Source organism: Mustela putorius, unplaced genomic scaffold (genome assembly GCF_011764305.1).
Source record: "Mustela putorius furo isolate JIRA1106 unplaced genomic scaffold, ASM1176430v1.1 tig00000228_pilon_pilon_pilon, whole genome shotgun sequence".
Lineage (NCBI taxonomy): Eukaryota > Metazoa > Chordata > Mammalia > Carnivora > Mustelidae > Mustela > Mustela putorius.
The window spans coordinates 1,835,812-1,857,930 of record NW_025421322.1 but is presented as its reverse complement, the minus strand read 5'-3'; the positions used below and the strand labels follow the sequence as shown (position 1 = coordinate 1,857,930).

Below are 22,119 nucleotides of genomic sequence, written 5' to 3'. Positions count from 1 at the left end.
ACTGAAAACTAGGATGGACCTCCTCCAAATGTTCCGCTTGAGGACTCTGCCAGCCTTCAGATCAAAAAAAATTAGTGGATTAAAACTAACAGCTTAAGAGGTGAACCGTATTATTCCTAATTATTATTACTGCTCTATTCATGCACCAGCTGTGAATAATTAAAAGCCTATATTTCTAAATTCCCAGGAACCCAAGAATAACAGTAAGACATTTCTGAAAGAAGTTTCAGCTCTGGATCTGTAGTTAACTGATCTCAAGGTAAGGCAGTCTCTCCAACTATATCCACAAGGCAGAAGCACACAGTGTCACAGCAAAATCTTGGGTTTTCCTTTCTCTCTGTCATGCATTTCGTCTTTACAAATATTAAAATAACCAGGAAACATTAAGAGCACATGACTAGGCTTTTTATACCATTAAACTAAGTAACATAGAAAATCGGTCAGTTCATCTCCACCATTTGTTTGCTTCCCAGCCCCTTCTCACCAGACATCAGCAGGAAAAGAAGAGTAAAATTAATAGGTCTTTATTCATTTGGTTTTATGTACAGATGACAATGATAAAATGTGCCACTTTTTAAGGGATGGTCATGCACACAAATCACGGAATTTCCAGCCCACTGGGAGGAAACATCAGAATCTAGTCAAGCTCCTTCATTTTATAGTCAAAGACAGTTCAGGCCCAAGAATCTATATGCAGGGGAAAGGGCATTAAGAGCTCACGAAGGTCACTTAGTTAAGTCTGTACCAGTGGGGCTAAGCCAAGACCAGAAATCTAAAATGTGCTCCACTCCAAAACATCCCGCAATGTATTTCACTTTAGGGGAAGGGGAGGTAAAAAGTATGAAGAGCAGACCAACCTCCTCAACTCATGGCCAAATCTCCTGATGTCATTCATGTCTGAAATTCCTACTTGTTAATTTGTCCCATTTCCTAACCACCGAAATTAAAGCCAAAGGATCACAAAGTGATCACGCAACACAACCAAGCTGAAGATGCCCTTCTGGGTATGTTTGTGTGCACATATGCACACACATTTATGTACCTAAGTAGGTGTACAAAGTACTGCATTTAGATCATATAAGTGGAATAAAATTGAGAATCCAGAAATAAATCCTTACATTCACGGCCAACTGATATTCAACAAGGGTGCCAAGACAATACCGAGGGGGAAAGAACAGTGTTTTTAATGAAATGTGTTGTGACAACTAAAGATTCCATGCCAAAAAAAAAAAAAAAAAAAAAAATGTATACCTACAACATATGCAAAAGTTAATTCAAAATGAATTATAACCCTAAATGTAACAGCTAAAAACCATATAACTCTTGGAACACCCAGAGATAATCCTTTGCAACCTTCAGTTAGGCAATGGTTTCTTACACAAGACACTAAAAGCAACAGAAGAAGAAAAAAACAATTTCATAGAAGTTAAAAACTTTTGTGCTTCAAAAGACTCTCAAGAGAATGAAAAAATACAACCCACGGAATGGGAGAAAATACTTATGAATTACCTGATAAAGGACTTCTATTAAGAATATAGAAAGAATTCTTAAAACTCAGTAAGAAGATAAACTAATTTTAAAATAAAGGACTAATGGGCGCCTGGGTGGCTCAGTCGGTTGAACACTTGCCTTTGGCTCAGGTCATGATCCTGGGATCCTGGGATGGAGCCCCGCATAGGACTACCCGCTCAGCAGGGAGCTTCCTTCTCCCTCTCCCTGCTGCTTTGCCTACTTATACTCTCTATCTCTCTGTCAAATAAATAAATAAAATCTTTAAAAAAAAAAGACTTAAAAGGACATTTCTCCAAAGAAGAAACAAATGGGTCACAGGAACACAAAAAGAGACTCAACATCATCATCATTAGGTAAATGCAAAACCATAATGAGATACTGCTTCACACCCACTAAGAATGACCACAATCAAAAGGACAGAAAGTAGCAAGTGTTGGAGAGGATGCAGAAAAATGTTATAGACATGTTGGAAAACAGTTTGGCAGAGCTTCCAGATGTTAAGCATAGAGTTACCATAGGACCCAGCAACTCCACTCCTAGAGAAATACCCCGAGAAACGAAAACCTAGGTCTGCACGAAAACTTGTACGTGAACGATCAAGGCAGCAGGACTTGTCATAGCCGAAAAGCTGAAACAACCAAAATGCCCATCGCCTGAACAAACAGGCGATTGTGGATTTGTTAAAAATGTGCATTCTGGGTTCCCACCTGAGTTCCTATTGAACACAATCTGACATATCCAGAAAATGAGAGGTTGTTTAGCAATAATGAGCATTGTAGTACGGATACATGCTAGACTTGGTTGAACCCTGAAAATATGATGCCAAGTGAAAACAGTCAGTCTCAAAGACCACCTATCCCATAGGAGGATTCCACTCATATGAAAAGGACAAGCATAAGCAAACCTAGAGAAACAGAAGGGAGATCAGCAGTTGCCCAGGACTTGCTGGGGACTGGAAGGAGAAGTGACGCTAATGAATACAAGGTTTCTTCGGGGGATGTGAAAATGCTGTAAAGTTAGATTTGGGGAATAGAAGCTTCTGGGAGAATACTAAAAACCACTAAACTATATACAATTTAAGTGGGTGACGTTTGTAGCATGAGAGTTCAATCTCAAGAGAGCTGTTCAATGTCATGGTCATATATGTGTATATTACTGCAAGCAGCATAAAAAAAAATACTGTCTGACCATTATCCTACTGCATGGCCAGAGAAACTACTTTTTTAAATGAAGAGTTTCCCTATTGGAAAATACTATTGCTCTAGGCTATTAACTTATCATAAACCTACTACTGCTAGGTATGTTTTGATCCTGAGCTCAGGGTCAAGTCTTGCAATTTGTAGAGGACCTTAGGGCTGGAACTAAAAACACCAAAAAGGTTAGCATAGAAGCGGGGTCCGCAGAAACTTAGTGCAAGCTTGCCAAAGCAGTTATTCTGTAATTACAGTAGTTTTGAACACATTAAAATATAGGAACTCAGGTGGGAACCCAGAATGCACATTTTTAACAAATCCACACCCCCCCCCCACTATCACCAGCACCCAGAAAATTCAAATCATGTCAGCGTGGAAAGGCTCTTTATCTCCTGCAGCCCAAGGGTCTTCAAGCAGCCCCCGGATTCAGAAGCTGGAAACTGGTGGGTGTGACATGATCACAGGTGGACAGCATTTTTCACCTGCTTTATGCTAACTCTGGCTGTCAGTTTTACAGGCATTTGGGAGATTTTCAAATTTCAAAGTTTGTGACTAGATCACGCTGGATGAAATGTTAGCTTTTGAAAGAGGAGGTCCGTCAAGGCCCTTAGGGCCCCCAGAATACAACAGTTGGGCTACCTCCAGCCTCGTGAGCTTTTTGGAGAGCACTCGTTTCCCAGTTTGTAAGAGAACTACTAGATTCCAGGACAGTAAGACCGCATATCCAGTGTGCTGACAGTCAGAACCCCAAATGCGGGGGCGGGGGAAGGAGGGTGTGAAAATCTGCTGGGAATTATCCACTGAACAAGGAGAGCCACCATTCACACCCCAGTTGTTTCCTGTCCCCAACAGGTGGACAACATTTTCCCCTATTGGGAGAATTTTCCCCTCCTACACCTACTGCCATATTTCCTATATTCAAAGCAACGTCTACCCTCCTCTCTGGGAGGAAGAAATCCGAGCTACAGCAGCTAGTTGGAGTGGCAACTCTGAGAGGAAATGGTCAGTCAGGAAAGAGGACTGCGTTCTAGATGACAACTAACCAATTTGCTTGGCTGGCAGAGGAGGAGAGACGAGACCAGAGCACCATGTAAAAACCCAGGCTGGAATTTTTAAGTCTTTATTCCAAGGCAGTAGGTAGAAAGAAGAAAATGATTTCCTTTAAAAAAAAGGGGGGGGGGGAGGGGAGGAGCACGGTGTAGAACTGTAGTATGCTTGGCTACAAAGATCAAGGAGTTTTACAAATAGGGAAACAGAGGCAAAAGAGGCGGGATGATTTGCCAGAGGTCACAGCTGGCTTCTGGCACAGGCAGGCTAGCTCCAAGAACTCAAGTCTTCTGGCTACCTGTCCAGCCTTCTCTTGGATCACCCAGAATAGAAAAGGACATGCAAAGTAAGGGCTGTTTGGGTACAGAAGTAGAGGTACAGTTGTAACCTCGGGTCCTTGTGCCCATTGTTTGTTTCAGTGGTATTTTTCACCAGGGTTGTAAAAGCCTCATAAGGAAAGCTTGGTGCTGGGGCCCACGGGTCTCACGTGATCATAGCACAACATGACTGCCCTCGACCAGTCGAAGGAGAGCATATGGCAAAATGGCGGAAGGGGAATGCTTGGGAAGACTGTGGCGCCCTTCCCCTGATACTCTTCATGCTACCTTAGAGCACCCCTGCCTCTCCACCCCTAGAGGATCTCTCCCTTCCCCCTCAAGGCCATGCACTGTGACTTTAGCTCCCCCCCCCACACACACACCTCTCTGGCTCAGACCAGTCAAGCTGGCTATCCTACCTGATTAAGTAGCTATCAGAGTCTGGAGTTTACGGAAACCTCAAACCTCAGTCATTACACGGTCCCTTGAATTTGGCAAATAGAGGTTTTGCCATCAGTTTAACAGAAAGTTCGTCCTAGGATGCCGTACTCAAGGGCCATTAATGATATCTAGTTGTAGTCAGACCAGGTTCTCAGGAGAGGAAACCAAATGTATTTTCTGTTGCTCAGCATTCAACTTCAAAATACAGTAAGAATGATAGAATCTGAGGTTAGCAGGAAGCTGTAAAAGTCAGCTAATCTCCCAGGTAGCGGATGTTTTGAAGATGCCAAGTAAATGGCCAAAGACCTGCTTGCTTACCTCTAAGCGTGGAGCCTCACTACTTCTGAGGTGGTCTATTCCTTCTGCGACTGCCTTCTAGAAAGGTCTTCCTTTTATTCAGTCAAAATCTGTCCCCTTAGAAGCTTCCACCCCTTTCATTCCTGATTGTCCGAAAGAACAGAAGAACAGGATCTTCCCGGTGCTTCACAGGTGTACTTCCCAGAAAATCTTTTTATTATTTTTTAAACTTCCAGTAAAATAAAAACCGAACCTCTTGCACATGTAGAATGCTAGAAGAAAGTAATTTTATGTTAAATAAACTAAAGGCTCTCTTGAATGAATACTAAACACATCTGCAAACAGTTTATGGTATGGAATTTGTTTGAATCTTCTGGGTTCTCTGCCTCTATTTATACCTCAGGGCACAAAACAACAAAAGCAGCCTGGTAAAGACTCACAAGAGTAGTTAATGCCCAAGGAGAGAAACAGCAAACACCAGGAGGCAGCTCACAAATGTGCTCTTAATATTTATTAAGCCAACAATAGTGTTTTGGGTAAATCTTATTAACGTAATACACAAAGTTCTGGGCAAATGAAATTTTAATTCATTTACATCAAATGTGCCTGCAATCCACATTTTTATTAAAAGGACAATAAGCATTCAGTTGAGAAGCTTGGAAATGGGAGGTTATTTTGAATATCATGTATTATTTTTCTATCATTTCAGACTGTGTAAAACTTTAAAAAAAAACATTACATAGTATGCACTAGAAAGCTCTGGTTGCAGAAGTATAATTCGACCATTTATACAATTTCTTCTAAAGGTTGTGGGAAAGGTATGCAGTCTTGGAAATCTCAAATCTTCTGTGTAATGAGTAAGATTACACACACACATACACACACTAAAGAAACCAAAACCTTGAGAACGAGAGAGTAAACAGAGCAATTCATCATTTGTGTAACACTCATCACTGTTTGATGTGCTAAAGGCTTCTATTTATTTATATAATCTTTAGCAGTTAAAAGATCCAAACCACTTCATGGAAAATATTTTTTAAAAAAGCACTTACCAATTAGCTAAAGATAAAATTTGTTTAGCTTCTCCTTTATTCATATTCCTGGACTTTCCCCATAACGTTCGTTTTTGTTTCTTATGCCAGTTGGAGTTGGGATATTTGTTACTTGCACCTGGGACTATCTTCACTGAGATCACTCATGATGCCTTACAGGGCCTTGTCACACCTGCCCGTCCCGGGTCCTTCTAGGAGGCGCTACTGTGCCAACCCTTTCCTCTGATCAACGCCAGCTTCCCTGAGTCAACCCCAGGCAGAAGTCACACAAAGCAGCTATGTGGCCTCCTCACAAAACTTTTAAATTAAGGGCATTCTAGAACTGACTTCTATAAAGGAAACTCACTATTTCTCTACTGTTTCACCAGCTTTATGAGTCACTGGAAGTCTTGTTAAAATGCGAATCACAGTTCAGGAGTCTCAGGTGGGTCTGCATTTCTTACCAGCTTCCCAGTAAGGCTCATGCGGGTCCCTTATCCGCATTTTGAGAGCATTTTGAGAATCGAGACCCCAAAGCAATGGCCTTCAAGTATCAGAATCACCAAGGCAACTTGAAAAAAAACAAAACAAAACAAAACAAAACAAAACCCCACTGCTACCTGGGCCCCATAACCAGGGGCTCCCATTCAATTCAATCTTCAACAGCAGGGACGAGAACCCCTCTCAGCATCTCAGAATCTAGATCACAGTACAGTCACCAGGCTGTCAGTCACCAGGCTGTCACCTGGCCAACTCTTGGCCCTACCCCCACATTTCAGATTCCGTTGGGTCAGGCTCAGAACTGCTGCATGTCTAACAAGATCCTAGGTGATGCAGAACTGCTGGTCCAGTCTTACAGAGAGACCTGACCTAATGCTAGGGTTAACAACTAACAGATGTCCTTTCCACAGAGAACAGACACTTCTGTGCGTAAACTGTATTATAATCAACACTCTGGAACATCCATGTATGGTAAGAGGGACACGCTAAGAGGGGGAGGGCAGAATTCGCATTTCCACTCCCTTAATTTCTAATGTTTAACCCTGTTGTTGTCAAATTAAAAAAAAATTTAAAAAAAAAAAGAGATGTTGAATTTTATTCTAAGATATTACAGACTCGTTGGGTTTAAAAGCGTATGAATCATCGCAAATGGTTCATTGTAACAGCGGGCTCAGAATAATCCTTCCAACTCCATTGTAGGACAGACACATGTTCAGCAGCAGTTTCTAAAGGGTCAGCACTTTAATGTTATCCTGCAGAGCAATTTTTAGAAGCTTTGAAAACTCCAGAATTCTTAAACAAGGTTTTTTCTTCTTCCCCCAAGTCAATTAAAGATAGTCCCTTTTATTCGAGGGATGGAAAATTGTGCTTCAGAACTGAGTGAGGGCAAACATGCTCCCAAATTAGATATCCGAACAAAGTAAACTATGAACAGATTAGATAATGGGGCTGCTGCTTTTTCACTGAGGCAAGAACCAAAGACAACTCGGACGTCTTATTCACAGAATAGCCTAGAGCACTCGCTCTTCCCTACTTCAGCCCCGGAAACACAGAGTTCCATGGATTTAATTCGACTTGAACAAGGTCCAAGTAGCTGAGGTGCAGTAATAAAGGATAAACTGAAGAAAAGGACCATCATTAAGATACGTGTGTAGGGTTTATACACGATCAGTAACTTCAGACAAGTTCTAGGACACATTCCCAATCAGTAAAACACAATCTCTCTGTTCAAAGCATGAACTCAGGCAAATCGAATAAGCTGACCAAACATGCTTTTCTGCAACCAGGCCAAGGGGACAAGCATCCTTTGTTCCACTAAGGAAAGTCTTTGAAAGGAAAGGGAAATGTTTCCATTTTTTTTTCTAAGACCTCCTCAGATAGGCTTCGTTTATACATATATAATCTTCTGTGTTAAGAGCCATGTATGGTAACCCATCAACGTAATTATCAGGAAAGTAGGAGCCAACCGAAAAAGAGGAGAAGGCTGGAAAAGGAAGAAGCTGGGAGCAAGCATGCCCTCCTCCACCGGCTCTGGACTGGGGTTGGGGGGCAGGGCAGTCCCGGGGAAGCCACTGCATTCCACCGGGTTTGGTCACAAGCAGTAGGGAACACGGGGCTTCACGAGACAAAAATCTTACCTGCTAGACTTCCCTCGAAGTTGGAGGAACACCAGAAAGCACCCAGAGCACTGGTTCTCAAACCTTATGGAAGCTAGGGTCACCTGAGGAGCTTTTATAGCAGGTTGCCCGCCACCCCAACCGGGATAGAGTCTGATTTAACTGGTCTGGGTGAGGCTCAGGTGCCCACAGCTTTTAAGTTTCCCCAGATGAATTTAATATGCAGGAAGGGGTCAGAGTCAGTGATCTAAAACATGTCCCCCATTCTCCAGAACTAAGCCCTAGAGAGGCTAAAACACCTTCTCTTCACCAACACACAACAGCCACAGCAAGGAAAGAGAGAAAGAGGCAAAAATTCAGCCTCCCCTTTCCTTTCTCATTGCCCTGTCTTTTCTCATCTGGTCACTTTCCTCAGTCTCGGATTCAAAACCTCCAAAATGGATCCTTTCTTCTTTGATCAGCACATCTAATCAGCCATCCATTTCAATCAGCATCAACAGGAGACCAGTGCTGACTCTACACCCAGCATGCTTCTAAGCTGGAGACATGCAGGAACTCATTAATCCTCACAGCATCACCATGAGGTGGCTACTGTGACTAATCTCCTTCTTACAGATGAGAAAACTGAGGCCAAGAGACACTAAGATACCTGCCCAAGGTCATACACAGCTGGACACTGTGTCCAGTGTCCAGAGCTGGGAATGTAAAGAGACCCCATGAATTCCACTAATTTGTTCCCCCATTACCCGACATAAGTTTGTGGTGAGAAGCCATCAAAGCAACAGGCTCCACATTGGTGAAGGAATCAGAACATGGGTGACCTAGAATATCTGGCCAACCAATGCAAAGGAAGGGGTCTGACACTTCACTGTTGGGACCTGCACCCATTATACATTTAAACACTTCATACACTGAACGCATTATACATTTAAACACTTACACTGCTCTCTTGAAAGATGATATTATCATGTCAGAGCTATTTAAAGCTTAAAACAAACAAACCAACCAACCCAAGGATCTAACTTCTGCTAGGTCACATAAATGCAGTCGTGGCCAGTGATCCGGCTAGGCAGTTGAGAGACAATTACAGACAAGAACGGAAAGTGCCCATCACAATTCTAAGTACACAGTAGGACATCTGCGTAGTAATTTTCAATGTCAGTGTCCTTTAATAAAATTCCTTTCTTAAAAACATCACCCCACAGACTTATTTTCTGAAAAACCATGATGCAAATATATTTGCGTTATTACGCTTGGACTTACCAAAGAAGTAGAAGTATTCAAGAGAAAATGTTGGGAGAAAAGACAACCCTACATCCCATACAAAACCAGCAAAAGGAACCATTTTACCTGGACCAGACATGCCACCACCCCTCTTTTCCTGAAATGCAGGGACGTGTTTATTTTTAGTACAAACCTCTAAGGAATGCTCTTCTTCCCTCATAAAATGAGGTATTTTTTTTAACCCCATAAAATGTGGTATTAATTTATGAGGACTTTACTTCTAGTTTTGATTCTTATCTCCAGTAAGATAAGAACCTTTCATCTCCTTTTCTGTCTGCAAGTCTCCACAATCTTCCTAGGATTTGCAAATCAACTGGACTTTAGCCCCTAGTCTCTCCAAATCCCAGGGCTTTCTGCTCTCTTCCCCTAATTAGCCAAAAGGGCAGCAGATAGTAACAGAGTCTGCCGGGGCACAATTTTTGCCGCAAATTGAGAAATTATCTAAACATCATTTTAAATTACTCACCTTGTACAGAACGCATTAACCACACTGATGCAGAGCGTATAATATAAAATGTATGTTCCATTTGCTATTTCATTCACACATCAAACACAGGCCAGGATTAAGCATATTGGGTGCTAACCATTAATGCGAGGAATGAAGAAGAAGAAGGACACAAAAGGGAACGATTTATGGTAAGAAAAAATTACTAACAAATCACTGATAGCCTAAGCCCAACATTTTAACTCTCCCATTAATTATGTGATCCTGGACAAATCACTTAACCTCTCTAGATGTGTTTTTCCCCTAAAAGTCAATTTCAGCTCTAAAATCCATTGTTACATAATGAAAAATGAGAACCCAAAAATACAAGGAAAACCATCCCAACAATTTTCTACCTCTTTCATTCATCAGCTAAGACTACTATCTTAGCCAGACTCATAAAGTCCAGTTCTCGCCTTTCGGAGCCCAAAGTTTATAGAGTATGGAGAATGAGACTGGATGAAATGTAAGGTTTCATTCTCCTCGGATGTAAACATCAATAAATCCTTGAAGTTCTGGACAATTTCTCACTCTTTCTGTCTTTCTTGTGTTTTAATACTCAGAAATGTTTCCTTGGAGCACAGGTGGGGGAAAGAGAAAAAAAATCTGCAAGTCAAGTGTCTTCCGATCATCAACAGAATTCTGCTTTTTCTCCAACACACCATGCTACCTCAAAGAAGGTTTGCCTTTGTTCTGTTGGAGAAGCAGTGACTTTTCTTCTTCAAGGGGTTCTTCTTATCCTTCTCAACCGCAGATATGTAGGTCTTTGGCAGTTCTGGTGGTTAGTATGTCTAATTAGACTCAGATAAAAACAAACTGATGCATATTTTACATATAATGCATGTATAACTCATGGGCCCAACCCATTTTCAACTACCCTAAATAATCAAGAGGTCGGTGATAGCTGCTTGAAGGCAGGCATCATGTCATCATTTCTTTTTTTAACTTTTAAGACTTTTTTAACTTTTAAGACCAGCCAAGAGCTCTGCCCTTAGTGGATGTGCCATTACATGAGTTAAGTCTTAACTGACCATCTTACCAAACATAAAGCCTTGGTCAATAACTAATCTGCACAATGACAAAATCGAATCAAATCTAATGCAGGTTCCCCCTGCTATCCGAAAAGAGAGGGTTCCCATGAAACTTTTCAAAAACCAAAATGGCAGAGAGCACAGAAGCCATTATCAGTAATTTATACAGACAAACTTTTGAGCCTTTTCAGACCCCAAAAAATAACCTCTGTTAGGCTTTTCTGATACCTCAGGACACATCTTGCTAATGGATGCACAAAAGAAATCAAGAGAAAGCACAGATGCTCACAGACACAGGTCAAAGCTATGGTGGCTTGATGCTGAGATGTTGAGTGTGTTACCTGGGGAAAGAGTTTGGTGGCATCGCTCTTTTCAGGTGCCTGCTGCCCCCATTACAGCTCACTGCAAAACGAACACTGAGCACTATTTTGACTTCTTGCCTTTTCTTCACAAAAGCAAAAATTCTCTTCAGATTTCTTTCGGTTATTAAGAACAGGTACTAATGTCTGTCTTTCATAAAAGTGCCCCAGCCTACTGCAAACTTTAAAACAAGCAGGAGGATACCTGAATAATGAAATAAAAATACTCACCACTCTTAACTAAAAGAGTTCAAAAGTGGGACAGAAGTAAGGTTAAGATTTTAATTCATCAGCAAACCTAACAGATAAATTTACAACATAAGATTGCAATGTTGACCTTCTTGAAGCATTTTACAATTATAATCCCAAATCCTACGGTAAATTTTCAAGTCTTAACTGAATTTCCAACTCATGTACAAGTCTTTTTGGTTTTAGCTGAATGTAATTCAGGAAGCAGATGATGGCAGAAAGAAAAAGTGTAATTTAGCATCATACCCTGCCTGGTAAAAAAAAAAAACTGGTCATAAATTTGTGAAAATATATGTCCCTTGGTGTCAAGGGTGAGAATGCAAATAAGAAACACAAAAAAAAATATGCATACATACTTATGCATGTATAATATATTCCAGAATCACAAAATTGAAAGCTAAAAGGAAAGAGAATCAAATGTGTTTAAAACATGTACTATAGGTCAGGTTTTTATGTTAGAAGTTTTCAGTCATTATTGAAGCTAATCTTCAAAATAACCAGAGGCAAAATATTATAACCCCCCAGTGTTACAGTGAAAACACAAACTCAGAAAGGATGATAAACTTCCCCAAGGTCATGTAGATTTCAGGTGGTTAATACTGAAAACCAAATCCCAATATACCTGATTCCAAAACCCTCAAGATCATCTCCTGTGTCATCTTAATTTGGGAGAGCACAACACTGAGTCTTGGCAATGCTAGAACGACACGTTCCTATGGATTACAATCTATATATGTTATGACCCCTACTTTCCTGCACTGTCACACACCTGTCACCCAGGCAACTAGAGACTGTTGCCTAACAACTCAGTAAACAGTGATCATTTGGTTCCTAAACACGTCAAGTGAATTGAGCCATCAGCACACATGTACTAACCCTTACACAGTAAACCTTTGAGTTAACCAGAAACTAGAGAACCTTATATTAACATTTTTATAATCTTTTATTATATATTTTCTGCATCTATTGAGAAGATCATATCATCTCCCTTAAACTTATCTGCACTGCTTTTCTGATGTTGAAGCATGCCTTGGATAAACTCTTCTTGGGTTCATCGTTATTCTTTTAATGAGCTGCTGTTCTCCTTTTGAGAATGTTAAATTTAAAATTTTGGCATCATAAATGAAGCTGCCCTATGGTTTGTTTCCTACACCCTCTTTGTCTGATTTTGACACAGAGTAATGCTAACCTCATAAAGTTAAAGAGAACAGATTCTATCATGCTCTAAGCTCTGTAACAATAATTGTTCCTTCAAGGATCAGAACATACTTGTAAACCCCTCTAGGTCTAGTACCATTTTTTTAAATTGAATTTTTTGTTGACATAATTGTAGATTCACATGCAGCTGTAAGAAATAATACAAAGAGATCTCTTCTACCCTTTACTCAGTTTCCCCCAATGGTAACATTTTATAAAATGATAGCAAATATCTCAACAAGGATATTGATACTGGTAGTATCCACCAGTCTTACTCAGTTACTCAGTTTTACTTGTGTCTGTGTGTAAGCGTATACATAGTTCTAGACAATTTTATCACATGCAGTTCTAGGTATACATATATATATATATATATATAAATCTTTTAATATAACCTTAGTTTCACTATATAGTTTCATATCAGACTTTTTGTCTATTATAATGCTTCCAAATTATAAATATTCTTCAAATACATTTTTAATGGTTATGTGGTGTTTAATGTATAATTTAGAATCTTTAACCAGTTTTCTTTTATTGTATATTCAGGTTCTTTCCATTTTTTTTAACTATTTTAAGTAAATATTCAATAAACACATTTACCCAACTACAGTAATTTCCTTTGGATAGATTTGAAGAGGTAAAATTACTGGGGAAAAAATGGGCTTTTCATATCTTAACCCTCAGAGATTGAGCTGGTCCCAGTAAGGAACCTTTCAGCAATAACCAAGGACATAACCTCTCACATCAGCCACATTTCAAGAAAATCTGAATACAAACATATCCCCACTATCTCAACATAGAGCTAGGCCTCCCCAAATCAGGAAAGAGAACCAGCTGGGAAAGGTCAGGCTCCGTCCTGCAGATCCCAGGAGACTCTCTGGGTTGGAGCTCATCAGATAAGCCCCATGGAGTCCCACTCTTTAAGGAGACAGAAAACCACGGATCAGAATAATAGTAACTGACACATGACATAAAGCATGAATATGCCACTGTGCGAAAAGCTTCCACCAATTCTGTCTCACATCATCCTGAAAACCTTTAGAATATTCCATTTTACAGAGAAGAAAACTGAGCAGAGAGGGATTAAGAGACCTGCCCAAGGTGACACAGTAAGGGGGATTCAACCCCACCTCCAATGACCAGACTCTGAGCCAGTCTGCCATAGTGCCTACTCATTTAGACTCTTGCCGGTGGTGTCCACAGCACTTACACCGGGCTCCAGTACTAAGAGACATGAGCCAGAGGGAAGGCACCACTGAAAGGCCCCTCTCTGCAAATGGATGTCTAGACCAGAAACCAAAGGAGGAGCCTGAGGTCCCTCAGTGACTTAAGCCTTAAAAAGCCCTTCAAATTACATCAACAAGTCATGTTGTTTTTGCCTAGAGTGAAAGTGAATTCTATCACATCCACTGGTCTTGATGCTACACCGGCTTTTATCTGCGAATATATGAGAAAATACTAGACAATGGATCATGGACATTCAGAGTAATGTATGTAATCTCCGTACATGACGAATACTCAATTCCAATGAACAGATTACCATCAGCCATCAGATGTGACTTACCTCTCAGTAATGTGAATGAATTCCCTGCTTCAGTACATAAAATAGTTAAGTATTTGGCAGAAGCTTAATAATTACTTATTGATTGGGTTAATCTTAACATTTCTTCAATCCTACCCTGAAGCATATAGAAAAATGAAATATTAAAGACAGAAAATTCTCCTAGTTCACCCCATCATTTTATAAATGGGGAACCTGACATCTCAGAAAGATTAAGATAATTAACCACATGTGTGTAAAACCTCACTTTTGCCTAAATACCGTGCATTCACTTTTACTGCCTTTATATTTAATCATAGATCATATGAAACTACATATTTAACTTTTACTTGTTCGTGGTAAGACCTTGAAAAAACAATTTTCTCTGAATAATTGGATATCTCATTCCACGTGTCGTTCTTATCATGAGACTAAACTCCATTAACCGCACATACCCCTTAAATATCAGTACTGTTTGTATTTAATATGCTTGTATCATCATAAAAGAAAATAAACATCTAACTGCTTTGTAAAGGGCACATTTACAGTATCTTTGTGACATTTTTGACAAAACAGATTCAGCAGCAGAGGAAAAAAATGTGAAAATCTATCTTGTCTTTAACAACATTTTCCATAGCTTGGAGTCCAAGACCATGAGCTGGCTCTCACATACCAGTTGGCCTCTCACTGCTAATATGAAATTCAAATGGGATATCTTTAAAGACTTCACAGTTTCTCCCCTTCTACTCCTACCAATTCTTTGAGATACCCAAGAAAAACAGACATTCACAATTCTATTTTGACAGTGTTCTTTCCTAATCAGAGCCAGTCACCCCTTTAGCCTTGTTGCTAAAACTAACATGGCCCCAGAAAAGACTTGTCAAAATGCTGTGAGATTTCTTAATAGTAGGAGCCAGAGCTCAAATGGCTAAAAGGAGAAATTTCATGCATTTCTCCCCTTAAAAAATAAGAAGACTCTCTCTCTCTGCACCCTCACTCCCCAACATTCCCTCCTCACCACCCCTGCCACCTCCTTCTAGATGACCCTTGGCGGTCCAGCATCCAATATAGCAATATCTCTCCTGGGGGGGGGTGGTGCTGGGATCTCAGCGGAAGCCCTCAGGAGGGAGCACGGAGATAAGCAAAGATGGCAGGACTTGACTTCAATGTCTTGTTTATTCTTCCCACCAACACAGCAGTGTTGTGGAAACGGAGGTCAAAAGCGAGTCAAAACTGGCCTACCAGCCCAGGTACCCCCCACCGGTGGGTGGAGTCAGTGAGCCCCAGGCCACACTGCTTGCAGCGGTCAGTGCAAAGATGAGCTTCAGCAGGACCTATTGACCCAGACTGCCCCCAGCCACTGGCACTGGCCCCTAAATACGGACCTTCAACAGGTGTTTACAAGCTCAGCACTGCACAGGCGTCAAAGGTGTAGCAAAAAGGGCCCTCCCCTCACGTGGCACCAATCGCAACAGAAGAGAAAATTGCCGTCTTAGAACGTCAGAGGGCTTAAGGGCATTTTCCACTGCTCTTTGATTTCATAGACCAGAAAAGAGGCCAAGAAAAGAAGAGGAAAACCACTTAGTACCTTCTGTGCCTCAAGCACCATTCCTATGCTCCCTCATTACATGCTCACAATAATCATGTTATGAAGGCATTCAGGTCCAAATTATACACATGTACATACGTATTTTTTCAAGTAACTTGGGAGTTTTAGTTTCTCGTCCAAGTGCTACCACATTAAGCGGCAAAATACCAGCACGTGAACCCAGCTTGTCCGCCTCCCATGCCAAAGCCCTCTGTGCTCTATGGGGCCTCCAAGGTCACACAGCTACATACTGCTGGGAGCCCACCAACTAGCACAAAACAGCACAGGAAGAAAGCGGAAAGTATGTGACCCACACCAATGGCTCCCAAATGTGGTTGATTCATTATAGCCATCTGAGATGCTTCATAAAAATACAGATCACCCCACCCCCTCCCAGGGCACTGGCTATGCTGGTCCAAGATGAAGCCCTGAGATCTGTATTTTCACACACTTCCAATGATTCTCATCATTCATCTGCTGTACCATTTACAGAAAGATAAAAAACAAGAGCTCAAACACGAAAGTCCCATCTTGAGCTTGGGTCTGGATCAACAGAATATTAAAGGAGAAACACTGCAGACGAGGCTATGTCCCCTGAGTGTTCATGACCGTGAAAAGTGAGCCAGCAGCAGGAGACATGACATAAACCAATCAAGGGGGGGATAAGGAGGAAGGAGCAATATTATGAGCATCTTATAAATGTGGAAGAGATTTTTAGACTCCATGCCATGTAACAAGAAACACGGGTGGTTTGTGGACCACGGGAACACCATCTGAATGGTACAGGATAAATCAAACAGCAGGTGAGCATCTAGATGAACGGAACAGCTACAAGGCTGCCCGTGTAAAGGCCCAGGTCCCAAGAAAGACAACACTGAAGGGGAAAGCTACCTGGATCACCAGAATGTGAGCTGCAAGAACCCACGGGAGATAGCCGCGTCTGCTCAATGCTTTCTCCCCACGCACTTAGTAGGCGCCAATGTGTACTTGCGGAATGAACCACACACAGGTGGAGTTAGCAGTCCACTGGATGTGGAAGTCAACAAAGTGGAATGAGCCAAGGATGTCTTCAAGATTCAGATCCAAACAACTAGAATTAAGATGATGGTACTGGTCCACCTCACTATAAAAGGTAAATCAGAGTCGCTTATTTCAGCAAAGGCTCTTCATTGCTTCTTGTTTTTGTTTTTGATTTCTGTTTCTCTAAAACTTTATCTTGGCTTCTGCTCCATGAAAGAATCTGGTGATTCTGAGATACTGAACATACCACTGACGGTGCCAAAAACAGCAGGTCTTCTTTCAGGGTGAGAAGGAAATGATGGGTGAGATGATTTCGTCTGATCTTTTGCAATGGAAAAGGGACAGTGTTGTGAGAATCTAAATGCAGGTGACATTCCTCACACCATCTATTGGATCAGTGCCAGCTGACATGCCAATAACATAGTGGCCTGACCAGACTCCTTATAAACCTTAATGACAGAGTTGTCCGTGTTCTGAGTGGCTGACTCAGCCTCGGGGCTTTGCCACTCTGAGGAGACTCCAGGCCACCTGTGGCTGACCGGTCAGGTCTCTGAGTGCTTCTGGAGAGCTGAGAATTAGTTCTGCCCAGGAAAAACCTTGGTGATATTTTGAAATCCTTTCCAAACTAATGATTATTCAAGATGCCATGTGAGTAAGCGTCTTACAGTCCTCCAAAACTACATCTACCAGGTCCCAGAAGTAGGAATCTGTGGGCATACTCTAATTCCTTTTAGGACAACCAACTTTTGCAAAGCTAATCTTACAAGATCTTTTTTTCTTAAATGATGTCTACCTACCACTAATATCCAACTAAGAGAAAAGGGGTTTTATAAAATTCGCTAGCAAATGTAATTTGTTTCATTACCAGCAAAGCCAAATTTTTTTTTTTTTTTTTACAGAACTGAAAAAGGTTATATGGTTCCAATTTTATTTTTCTTACTTGTTTAAAAAAAGATTTTACGTATGTATTTTAGAGAGAAAGAGGAGGAGCAGGGGGAGGGGCGGAGGGAGAGGAGAAGCAGACTCCCAACTGAGCAGGAAGCCAGCCCCAGGGGCTCCACCCTGCTCCAGGACCGTGACCTGAGCCAAAGGCAGACGCTTAACTGCTTAACCCAACTGCTTAACTGACTGAGTCACCCTGGCGCCCCTTATTTTTCTTTCTAATGCAAACTTTCCAAAGTCTGCCTTTCATAATGCACTGAGAGGTAACCCATGAGTCCAAATGCCTTGACAGTTTCTTTTAATTTACACGCACTGAAATATGTGTATAAAATTCCATTAGTTCCAAAACACTTCCTTTTGTTAAACATATTTCCAGTTCAAATTATGTGTTCAGAGAAGCGTGCAATATATTATTTCTAAAGGTAAACAGTCACGTTTAAAAAAAAATGGACAGAAAAACAGCAGCATATCACTACCGCCACACTCAGTCAGTCCTTCTCCTCACATGGTGTTCCTGCAGTGAAAGCCTTAAGGGGAAGGGGGGCCGGGGGGCGGAGTCTGAATGGTGACCACGTTCGGTCCCTACTGTCTCCTGCATCCAGAAAGGAAGGGCCACCAGCTTCTTTTCACACACAGCTTTGAACCTTCGTTCCCAAGAATCTTTGTTCCACCCTCCCCCATCTTCCCTTGTGCTTAGTAGAAAACTCAAGAATTCACTAACTGCAGACATTTTTCCTTTCCTCCTTCTAAACACAGATTTTGGGCTCAGACAACCACCACTTCTAGCTCCCAGGAGAGAGTTGTCATTTTCACATTAAAATAAGAGGTCCTGGAAATAATGTGCTGTAACAGCTAATTGTCAAAAAATGCAGTCTTTCAACTTCACATACATGGAGGGTGCTTGGCATCAAACCGAGACTAAAAGTAATGAAAATGGACTAGTGGCCACCCTGGGCTTTGAAACAGCCTAACAGACTCCCCGTTAGAGTGTCCGAAATGACATTTTTAAAAAGATCTGATCACCCTTTAGGATGATACCCCAATCACTGAAGATAGTATCTACCACAGTGAAGGAAGTCCTTGGGAAAGCATCTAATCCTGGTCAGAAATGAGAAATACTGGAACCGCAAAGACAGAGCTCAGGGGAAAGGTGTGTGTGGGTGGGGGAGGAGACAGTTCAGGCAAAAAGCTTCCTTAAAGAGCATTGTCAGATTTATGCAAAAACCCGGAGAGCCAGAAGACAGAAACATTCTTTCTGGAGAATTCCCCAACAGTAACACTTCCTAGCAAATCCCGAACGGGACTCCGCGGAAAAAGGACTTCCTTAAGCCTATACAGCCTTTCCGACAGGCTTCTCTTGAAAACCTTCAAAGGGAGTTCTCCCTTTGCCCCCCTGTTTTGCAACGAAATGAGCACTCGTGTTTTTTTCTGAAATAAACAGAGAATCTCTCCCTTTCTGTGTACAATGAGCCAAAGTTCATAACTGGCTGGGAGATTACCAGTCCCAACGGATGAACCGATCATTTGCCAGAGAGAGCTACCGATAAGGCTCGGGGTTCTATTTTACAGCCCAAGCACCCAAAGATTCATCTATGCTGTACAGTGTCCAATTCTACCCGCTTTTCAACCTCAAGGACCGTTTGGGGGGACCTGCTGGCATACACAGAAGCTCCCACACTGATCTAACGTTCAGTGTCGAAGAGGTTTTCCGCTCCTAAACTGCTTCAACTCTAAAAAATGGGGGAGGGGACGGTTAACACTCCAAGGGCAAGGGGGAAGAAACTGACAAAATCACCCCTGGGCAAGTCAGGAGGTGACAAAGGGAGAAGATGTGGCAACTAGAAAGGCCAGACAGCTGCGCTCCCTAACCGAAGCCCCAGAAGGCGCCGAGGCTGCAGACAGAATTGGGGATGCTGGGCTTCCACCTAGCGGGGCAAAGCTCGGGGCGCCCAGGTAGGTAGGGGCCGCCACGGACAAGCAGCCCAGGAGGCAGCTCCCTTCAGAGGGCGCTCATTGGGCGACGCAGGGAAAGCAGCTCCGGCCCCACAAACGCAATCCAAAGAAGGAGAACCCAAGATCCCGGGAAGGGAGGCTGGTGCGCGCGGCCCGGCCCCGCGGGAGAAAAGACTCCTCGGGGCCTCAGAAGCGGCCCGGGCCCGCGGGGGCAAGCGTGGCAGGCTGGAAGCTTCGGTCCCCGAAAGCAGGCGCCCCGCGGCCGTGCTTGGCGTCACCCGCACCCCGCCTCGCCCTGCACGCTCCACTCCAGCGCAACCCGTATTAACATGTCCTCCTGCCCCCGAGGGCCAGCGGGGCTGCCCTCCGCGGCTCAGGGAGGAGGGGGATCGCCGCAGGACTGGGTTGCAGGGGCCAGGGCCCCCAGCATTTTCCGGCGCGTTCGGTGCACCCCTCCCCCGCGGGACCCCGGACTGGGCCTCAGAGGGGAGTCAGCCTTTCCACGAAGTGTCTGCTACCTCGCCCCGGCCACCGAAAACATCAAACAAAAGAACTTTTGCAAACTTTCCTCTCCGGTCACTCTCAGATTTCGGGACCCCATCTCCTCCCTCCTATTAGTCAATTGACTAGGAAAGCTAGCTAGCTTGGGGGGAGGGGACCCCAAAGTTTCCAGGGTGTCCCGGGGTCTCGCCGAGAGCGCGGAGGGGGCGGGTTCCCTCGCTGGCCCTCCTCCGGGCGCTCTGGCCACCCTTTTCGCAAGGTCCTTCTCGGGCCACGCTGCAAGACCCCCGCAAGGGCAAAGAAGTTGGGAGTGACTTCAGGGGCCTCTGCGGTTGGACCGAACTGCGATTCTCGCGCCCCCATCCCCGGGGACCTCGCGGCAACTCCGGCGAGCGGCGCATTTCTGCGGGAACCGAACGCAAGGGGGAAAGGGGTGGAGGAGCGAGCGCATTTGTCCCAGTCGGTTCCCCGCGGCCGAACGCCAAGTCGGGGGGGGGGATCCCCCAAGCGGCGCCCCCCGATTCCCCCGCGGGCGCTGCAGACTCCCCTCGGGTACGAACACCCGAAACGGCTCGCACTTCCCCCCTCTCCGAGTCCACTCACCGACTCCGCCGACACGCAGGCCACCAAGCCCAAGGTGAGCAGGATCCAAGCGCGCCGCATATTCTCCGGAGACCGGCTGCTCCCAGTCGCCGCTGGCAAGGAGGGCGAAACGAAGCCTACTGCCTAGCGCCCGGCGCAGCCGGTGCGAAGAGATCCGGACCGGAGCAGCCGCAACGACCGCGGCTGGGGCTCCGGCACTGGGGCTCCCGGCTCGGGGGCGCTCGCTGGCTCCTCCTGCGCCTGCTCCCGCCGCCCGCGGCTGCGCCCCGGGAATGCGGCGCCTTCTCACTTGTTGGTTTCTGCACTCCCGAAGCCGAGTTGGTGCTCCGGGGAGGCTGCTCTCTCGAGCTCTTCTTGCTCTGCGGCTGTTTTACTCCTCCGCGGACTCCTTCCCAGTGTCGCGGTTCCGTTGCTGGTTTTGAGGAATAAATCAGATGGCTTGGAATGTAGCTGCAGCTGAAGTTTGGGGGCAGAGCGGCGAAAGCGCGCGACTCGCGCGGCTGGAGCTCCCGGAGTATCTGGAGGGAAGCGCGTCCGAGCCCGGCTAGTGGCTCAGCGGCTCTGCCCCTCCTCCTCTCCGCCACGGCCTCCCTCCCCCGATCCTCCTCCCCCCGATCCTCCCCCCAACTCCTCTTCTCCTCCCGCTCCCTCCCTCCCTCCCTTGCCTGCTTCTCCCAGCTCCTCCGGGCGTCTGGGGGAGAGGAGGCGGCAGTGTGACTCCCAGCTAAACCCGGGAGAAATTCCTACAGGATTACGCCCCGATTGGCAGCTTCGGGGACCAGTGGGCGCCGGTGGCTCCGCTCTGTGGCCGCTCAGGATCAGCTCGTCCACAGTCAGAGCTCCAGCGCTCCGAAGCTCCTTCATTTTTCCTCCCTCCCTCTCCTCTTTTCCTCTCCACGCTCTTTTCTTCTCGATTTTGTCTCTCCGTTCTCACTTTTCTGGTGAGAGATCGGTGAAACAACGAGACACACATAATTTAGCTTTTCTGCCCGTGAGAATGAGACCAGTAGAAAGAAACTGCTTTGAGAGTTGGAAAACACACACACACAAACTTTACAGATGCCTTCACGCATTATGCACTGGTCATAAATCGCAACTTCATGAAAATTGTGTTTTAAAAGAGAAGAAAATGAATGCAATAAACGTGCAGTGAGTATTTCCCACCCTCCCTAAAACCCCCTTCAAAAAATAAATAAATAAAAAAGAGAGAAGGAAGACCCCTAAAAACCTAAAATGCAACGCTTTCAAAGCTCATAATTTCAGTAAGGACTTAAATACCATTTCTATCTCATACACAGTTTAGGCCCCTAAATCATTTTCTAGGCTCCATTTCAGCATAGGGGTGTTAAAGTTCGGAAGCTACAAATAGGGTGGTTTGATGAGAAATTGAGACCCTGAATAATAACACATATA

The 22,119-nt window shown here is 43.9% G+C and overlaps 1 protein-coding gene across 1 annotated transcript in view; it reads right to left on the bottom strand.

Moving 5' to 3' along the window:
- SDC2 (syndecan 2) overlaps positions 1-21,276 on the bottom strand; it is a 102,004-nt gene extending 80,728 nt beyond the window's left edge. Inside the window, exon 1 of the mRNA XM_004768523.3 lies at positions 20,707-21,276. Coding sequence (XP_004768580.1) covers positions 20,707-20,766 — 60 coding nt within the window. The 5' untranslated portion in view covers positions 20,767-21,276. The remainder of the gene's footprint in view (positions 1-20,706) is intronic.
- Between the last annotated feature and the right edge of the window lie 843 nt (positions 21,277-22,119).